Source organism: Pinus tabuliformis, chromosome 2_2 (genome assembly GCF_031772625.1).
Source record: "Pinus tabuliformis cultivar Carrire ecotype Pingquan chromosome 2_2, CPIR1, whole genome shotgun sequence".
In the NCBI taxonomy this organism is placed as follows: domain Eukaryota; kingdom Viridiplantae; phylum Streptophyta; class Pinopsida; order Pinales; family Pinaceae; genus Pinus; species Pinus tabuliformis.
In genome coordinates, this window is record NC_142300.1 from 948085256 (window position 1) to 948093736 (window position 8481).

General features: G+C 34.2%; 1 protein-coding gene across 1 annotated transcript; it reads right to left on the reverse strand.

The window, feature by feature from the left end:
- Positions 1-5187: 5187 nt before the first annotated feature.
- LOC149196325 (uncharacterized) lies at positions 5188-8260 on the reverse strand. Its single transcript, XM_089405520.1, has 2 exons — positions 6750-8260; positions 5188-6680 (listed from the first exon to the last, which is right to left on the reverse strand). Exons 1-2 carry the CDS (start codon positions 8209-8211, stop codon positions 5248-5250), a joined length of 2895 nt encoding a protein of 964 aa, XP_089261646.1. The 5' UTR covers positions 8212-8260; the 3' UTR covers positions 5188-5247.
- Positions 8261-8481: the final 221 nt, after the last annotated feature.

The following is an 8481-nucleotide window of genomic DNA, read 5'->3' on the forward strand; positions in this document are numbered from 1 at the left end:
GACAATGTGTCTTCGTATCATATTTATTTAAACCATAAAAGTATCTCTCTTTTAATATTTTGTTTATATGTAAATACAAAATGTTCGGAAAAAGTTGAAATAATGGGTCGAATGATACCCGGAACATTTTGTATTTGTATGTACAACATGTTTATTTTTTTATGATTTTATAAAACTTTATTTAAAAATAAATAAAAACTTTATTTTTAAAATTTTATAAATTAAAACTTAAAATCACATATATTTACGTTGAATTTCGCAAGTAAAGTCATTGATTAGATTAAATACAATAAAAATATTATATCAAAATGTCATACTGTGTTACTTATTAAATAATAATGTATTTAGAATTAACTAAAACATGCATAAAATCCCATATGCATTGAATGAGTTAAAAGATAGACATATATCCTTTGTTAATCAAAGTATTATTTAATTAAAATTTTAAATTAACAATTTTCTTATAACAAATATAAGAAATCAAAATTAACATTAGTTTTAATATTAATTTTAATAATTTATATTGATTTTCCTTTTACATTTATATTTAATTATAATTAATGATAATAAATTTCAATTTTTTAAAATCATATATAAAATCTTATTTTATAATCTTATTAATAAAATAATAAATGATATTAATAGTTATGTTTTATTTTAAGTATTTAACTGAATATTAAAATATTTATATTTTATAACATCATCAATATTAATCTAGATTTAAGCATATAACTTGAATTTAATCATATAATTATATACTTTGAATTTAATCATATAAAACTAATATGTTTTGAAATTTTCTTTCTTAGATGCAATTTAATAACATTTTTCAACCATATCAAACAATTAAATATAGCATATTTTATCTCTCAGCACAGTTATCTCTTAGCACAGTTAATAAATATGAAGAATTTATTAAAATTTAAAGATTTATTAATTATTATATATACTAATCATCCATAGTTTTCATTATCAATTAATTTTTTATAATAAAATGATTGTATAAAAAAAATAGTAAGCTATTAATAAAAAATTAATGTAGATCCATCTACTTTAGTTTTGCAATAATGAACAATATATATCATAAGCTTAAAATCATTGTCTATTTTAAATGTTTTGAAATTTTCCTTCTTATTATTTATTTAGATGCAATTTAATCAACATTTTTCAACAATATCAAACAATTAAATATAGCATATTTTATCTCTTAGCACAGTATGTTTTGAAATTTTCCTTCTTATTATTTAGATGCAATTTAATCAACATTTTTCAACAATATCAAACAATTAAATATAGCATATTTTATCTCTTAGCACAGTTAATAAATATGAAGAATTTATTAAAATTTAGAGATTTATTAATTATTATATATACTAATCATCCATAGTTTTCATTATCAATTAATTTTTTATAATAAAATGATTGTATTAAAAAGCTTTGACATTTAAAAAAATAGTAAGTTATTAATAAAAAATTAATGTAGATCCATCTACTTTAGTTTTTCAATAATGAACAATATATATCATAAGCTTAAAATCATTGTCTATTTCAATCTCACTTCGTTTTTATATTAATAATTAACAACAATTGAAGGAAATTATGTGAACTCTATCTTACATTCTTCTACAAAAGTATGTTAACTTTATCCATATTCAAACAACAACATTATGTCAAGTAATAATACATGGACACTTACTGAAACAACAAGGTATATTGATAAAGAACATTCAAACCATATCATTAAGTGGCATTACATATATTAAGATAGTGATGTATAGGGACAAGTTTGATTGAGCTATGTAGGGTATCGATACAAGCCATACGAGGGTCTTCTTGTGCTGGTGGAAGGCAAAACCACAACCCAATACCTTGCTTTATCCCAAACAATGAACATAGCAATAACTCCTCCCAATCCTATCCCAATTCCTATGGCTAATGCTATCAAAGAAATTTTTTCATTTACATAGCTGAGCCATTCGCTTTTAATGTTACTTTGACTGCCATTGTCTCCACTGGGTGTTTTTGTATAGTTTTGATTGCATCTTGGTAGAGGATATCCACATAAGCACTTATTCTTTTGAAATGAAGACTCATTAAAGGTGTCAAATTGTGTCCCTGTTGGAATTGGCCCACAAAGGTTATTAGATGAAACATCTAGAAAAGCCAGCATTGATAACTGAGAGAGTTCTCGAGGAATGACTCCACTCAAATTATTTTCGGACAAGTCCAACTGCTCCAAAGTAGATATCTCACTAAAAGATGCAGGTATGTTTCCTTCCAGTTGGTTCCCAGAGAAATTTAGTAACCTCAAGCATCTCATGTTGCCTATGCTTATAGGGATTTCTCAAGTAAGATTATCTTTAGACAAATCAAGTATAATGTTTGTACTCAAGAAAAGTGACACATTATACTCTATCCCTTTTATGTATTCCTCCATACTAAAAGCATAGTGTCTCCAATTAGATTCATTTACAATATTTACAGCAAATCCTTGGAGCCTTTCAAGATCATATGGTATTCTTCCATTAAAATTATTGTTGGATAAATCCAACAAAAACAAGCTAGTGATGTTTGTGATCCATTGAGGAAAAACAAGCTAGTGATGTTTGTGATCCATTGAGGAATACTACCATGAAGATTATTATAACTCATGCTTAAAACTCCCAAGTTACCCAGATTTGCAAGGGTGGAAGGAAGCTCACCTGTAAATCCACACTTCCTTAAATCCAATATTACAAGCTGGGTGCAATTAGCAAAGGATGAGGTTAGAGTCCCAGAGAAATTGTTAGAATGAGCGGAGAAAATATATAAAGAAGTTGAATTATAAGAGCACATAGTAGGAATAGGTCCCTCCAAATTGTTTTATGATAAATCTAATATCCAAAGTGAAACTAAGTTGATAATATTATTAGGAATCTTTCCAATAAAATTGTTTGAACTTAAATCTAAGACATACAAGGAATAGAGTTCTCCTATAGCTCTTGGAATTGTCCATTTGAAGTTGTTGTTTGATAAATATAATTCTCTAAGCTCCCTTAAACGGGCAATGATTTTAGGAATGGGACCTGTGAATTTATTTTGAGATAGATCTAGTAGCATCAAATGATTCAAATTGAAAATGCATTTAGGTATCTTATGGCTAAGTTTGTTATCGGAAATATCTAAAATTGTCAACTTAGATAAATTGGCAACGTCTTCATGTATATGAATGAGGCTCTTTTGAGAAAGACATAATCGCTCTATGTTAACCAAATTGGCAATACCTTCAGGTATGGTAGCGATTTTGCTACCAGAGAGATCCAACATGTATATGATTGAGGCTCTTTTGAGAAAGACATAATCGCTCTATGTTAACCAAATTGGCAATACCTTCAGGTATGGTAGCGATTTTGTTACCAGAGAGATCCAAGTACTTCAACTGGGTCAAATTGGTAATGACTTCACATATGTGAGTCAGTCCGCATTCAGAAAGCTGTAAGTCAGTTAATTTGGTCAAATAGGCAATGGAATTAGGTATCCTCCCTGTGAAGTTAAAACTAAGAGACAGAGTCGAGAGGGGAAGTCTAAATATTTCAGAGGGAATAGAACCGGAAATACTACGACCAGAAATGGATAGATATGAAGTTGTGTCAAATTACTCAATTCACATGGAATTCCGCCTGAGAAGTAGTTGCTTTCTAGATCCAGGAACTGTAGCTTCTGTAGCATGCCCAACTCTACTGGAATAGGGCCACTGAACATATTGCCACCGAGGTCCATGTACTTTAGTTTCTGCAGCGTGTGCAACTCGATTGGAATAGGACTGCTGAGCTTATTGTAGTAGAGGTCCAGATACTTTGGTTTCTGTAACAAGCCCAATTCGATTGGAATAGGACCACGGAGCTCATTGTCGCTGAGACCCAGTGTTTGTAGTGCTTTAAGGTGGCCAAACTCGGCCGGAATTCCTCCAGTGAATTGATTTCCAGAAAGATCCACGGTGCGCAGATTATGTAGCAGGCCCAATTCGACAGGAATAGAACCGTTCAGCGAACTGAGGCTAAGGTCAACAACTCTCAACGCTTTAAGGTGGCCAAACTCGGCCGGAATTCCACCAGTGAAATAATTAAGAGAAAGATCCACGGTGCGCAGATTATGCAGCAGGCCCAATTCGACAGGAATAGAACCGTTCAGCCCATTGCGGCTGAGGTCAAGAACTTTCAACGCTTTAAGGTGGCTAAACTCAGTCGGAATTCCTCCAGTGAAATCATTATAAGAAATATTGAATGTGCGCATTGATGAGAGGTTGCCAACAAACGATGAAACTGTACCTTGCAATAATCCATTAGAGAGGTCAATGGCGGCGACCCTTTTGGTTCGGGGTTTGCAGCAAATACCGAACCAGGAGCACATCTTGTCGGAGTTTTCCACCGTCAAGTTGGACAGTAGGCCAAATGGATCCTCTGTCACGGCATTTCTAAACGACAAGAGGGCATGGAGGTCGCTTTTATCGTGGGCGTCCGTTTGAAGATAAATTGAATTCACGTTCCTCCACCATTGTCCTAAATATTTAATTGAATATTAAAATATTCATATTTTATAACAACATTAATGTTAATCTAAATTTAAGCATATAGCTTGAATTTAATCATACAATTATATAATTTGAATTTATTCATATAAAACTAGTATGTTTTGAATTTTTTTCCTATTATTTAGATGCAATTTAATCAACATTTTCAACAATATTGAACAATTAAATATAGCATATTTTATCTCTGAGCACACTTAATAAATATAGAGAATTTATTAAAATTTAGAGATTTATTAATTATTATATATACTAATCATCCGTAGTTTTCATTATCAATTAATTTTGTTATTTTATCATAAAATGATTGTATTAAAAAACTTTGACATTTAAAAAAATAGTGTCAATCTTTTATTTTGTTAATTCCAAATTAAAGTAGATCCATATAACATAAACTTTCAAAAAAACATAACATAAACTTAAAATTATTGTCCATTTCAGCGTCACTGTGTTTATATATCAATAATTAACAACAATTGAAAGAAATTATTTGAACTCTATCTTACATTCTTCCACAAAAGTAGGTAATTTTATCCATATTCAAATAACATTATGTCAAGTAATAATACATGTACACTTACTAAAACGACAAGGTATATTGATAAACAATATTCAAACCATATCATGAAGTGGCATTACATATATTAAGATAGTGATGTATAGGGACAAGTTTGATTGAGCTATGTAGGGAATCGATACAAGCCATAAGAGGGTCTTCTTGTGCTGGTGGAAGGCAAACCGAGAACCCAATACCTTGCTTTATCCCAAACAATAAACATAGCAATAACTCCTCCAAATCCTATCCCCATTCCTATGGCTAATGCTATGAAAGACATTTTTTCATTTACATAGCTGAGCCATTCTCTTTTAATGTTACTTTGATTGCCATTGTCTCCACTGGGTGTTTCTGTATAGTTTTGATTGCAGCTTGATAGAGGATATCCACATAAGCACTTATTCTTTTGAAATGAAGCCTTATTAAAGGTGTAAAATTGTGTCCCTGTTGGAATTGGCCCACAAAGGTTATTAGATGAAACATCCAGAAAAGCCAGCATTGATAACTGAGAGAGTTCTTGAGGAATTTCTCCACCCAAATTATTTTTGGACAAGTCCAACTGCTCCAAAGTAGATATCTCACTAAAAGATGCAGGTATGCTTCCTTGCAATTGGTTCCCAGAGAAATTTAGTAACCTCAAGCTTCTCATGTTGCCTATGCTTACAGGGATTTCTCCAGTAAGATTATTCTTAGACAAATCAAGTATAATGTTTGTACTCCAGACATCTGACACATTATACTCAATCCCTTTTATGTATTCCTCCATATTAAAATCAATTTTTCCCCAATTAGAATCATTTGCAATATTTACACTGAATCCTTGAAGCCTTTCAAGATCATATGGTATTGTTCCATTAAAATTATTGTTGGATAAATCCAACAAAAACAAGCTGGTGAGGTTTGTGATCCATTGAGGAATACTACCATGAAGATTATTATAACTCATGCTTAAAACTCCCAAGTTACCCAGATTTGCAAGGGTGGAAGGAAGCTCACCTGTAAATCCACACTTCCTTAAATTCAATATTACAAGCTGGGTGCAATTAGCAAAGGATGAGGTTAGAGTCCCAGAGAAATTGTTAGAATGAGCCGAGAAAATATATAAAGAAGTTGAATTATAAGAGCACATAGTAGGAATAGGTCCCTCCAAATTGTTTTCTGATAAATCTAACCTCTCAAGTGAAACTAAGTTGTTAATATTATTAGGAATCTTCCCAATAAAATTGTTTGAACTTAAATTTAAGGAAATCAAGGAATGGAGTTCTCCTATAGCTCTTGGAATTGTCCCTTTGAGGAGGTTGTTTGAGAAATCTAAATATTCAAGCTTCTTTAAACGGGCAATGGTTTTAGGAATGGGACCTGTGAATTTATTTTGAGATAGGTATAGTGCGGTCAAATTATTCAAAGTGAAAATTCCTTTAGGTATGTTATGGCTAAGTTTGTTATCGGAAATATCTAAAGTCGTCAACTTAGATAAATTGGCAATGTCTTCATGTATATGAATGAGGTTATTTTGAGAAAGATATAATCCCTCTATGTTAACCAAATTGGCAATACCTTCCGGTATGGTAGCGAGTTGGTTACCAGAGAGATCCAAGTAGGTCATGTTAACCAAATTGGCAATACCTTCCGGTATGGTAGCGAGTTGGTTACCAGAGAGATCCAAGTACGTCAACTGGGTCAAATTGGTAATGCCCTCACATATGTGAGTCAGTCCACATTCAGAAAGCTCTAAGTCAGTTAATTTGGTCAAATTGGCAATGGAATTAGGTATCCTCCCTGTGAGGTTAAAACTAAGAGACAAAGTGGAGAGGGGAAGTCTAAATATTTCAGAGGGAATAGAACCGGAAATACTACGACCAGAAATGGATAGATATGAAAGTTGTGTCAAATTACCCAATTCACATGGAATTCCGCCTGAGAAATAGTTGCTTTCTAGATCCAGGAACTGTAGCTTCTGTAGCATGCCCAACTCGACTGGAATAGGACCACTGAACATATTGCCACGGAGGTTCAGGTACTTTAGTTTCTGTAACAGGCCCAATTCCATTGGAATACGACCACGGAGCTTATTGCTGCTGAGATACAGTGTTTGTAGTGCTTTAAGGTGGCCAAACTCGGCCGGAATTCCTCCAGTGAAACGATTATCAGAAAGATCCACGGTGCGCAGATTATGGAGCTTGCCAAACTCGGCCGGAATTCCTCCACTGAAAGCATTACCAGAAAGATACACGGTGCGCAGATTATGGAGCTTGCCAAACTCGGCCGGAATTCCTCCACTGAAAGCATTACCAGAAAGATACACGGTGCGCAGATTATGGAGCTTGCCAAACTCGGCCGGAATTCCTCCAGTGAAATCATTAAAAGAAAGATCCACGGTGCGCAGATTATGGAGCTTGCCAAACTCGGCCGGAATTCCTCCAGTGAAAGCATTAAAAGAAAGATCCACGGTGCGCAGATTATGGAGCTTGCCAAACTCGGTCGGAATTCCTCCAGTGAAATCATTACCAGAAAGATCCAGGGTGTGCAGCTTATGGAGCTTGCCAAACTCGGCCGGAATTCCTCCAGTGAAATCATTATGAGAAAGATCCACGGTGCGCAGATTATGGAGCTTGCCAAACTCGGCCGGAATTCCTCCAGTGAAAGCATTATCAGAAATATTGAATGTGCGCATTGATGAGAGGTTGCCAACAAAGGATGAAACTGTACCTTGCAATGATCCATTAAAGAGGTCAATGGCGGCCACCGTTTTGGTTCGTGGTTTGCAGCGAATACCGAACCAGGAGCACATCTTGTCGGAGTTTTCCGCCGTCCAGTTGGACAGTAGGCCAAATGGATCCTCTGTCACGGCATTTCTGAACGACAAGAGGGCATGGAGGTCGCTTTTATCGTGGGCGTCCGTTGAAGATAAATTGAATTCACGTTCCTCCACCATGCGTTCAGAATCAGAATGACCCACCGGAAGCCACGGGAATCCAGCGGCCATGTGCTTATAAGAAGCAGCATCTTCCCGATGCGTTGCTGCAGGCAGAGGGGCAGCCATGATGCAGAGCAGCACTAACAATGATATCACAAACAGAAGATCCATTTCTCTCTCTACCACCAAAATCTCTCTCACAACCCGTGAGTTGTATGTTGTACATGCATCTCTATATATACACACGGCGGTTCTGATAATGGAGGATCCGTGTAAGTCACGGTGAAGATGCGGAAGGATTGGTGGGGCCAGAAATGAAAAGAAATTGGTGAGTGCGTGCATTGAAAATTATGTATGTGGTATCAATTCACTCGTGGAGCGTTAGCCTCACGGTGGCCATTGGTCTTTTTCTTTTTAGCAAGATAAAATGAAATAATTGTA

Excerpts from the sequence above, each read along its gene's own strand:
- LOC149196325 (XM_089405520.1), bottom strand. The coding sequence starts at position 8,211 with ATGGATCTTCTGTTTGTGATATCATTGTTAGTGCTGCTCTGCATCATG. Across the intron at positions 6,681-6,749 it reads ACTCGCTACCATACCGGAAG|GTATTGCCAATTTGGTTAAC; the intron begins GTATTGCCAATT and ends CCATACCGGAAG.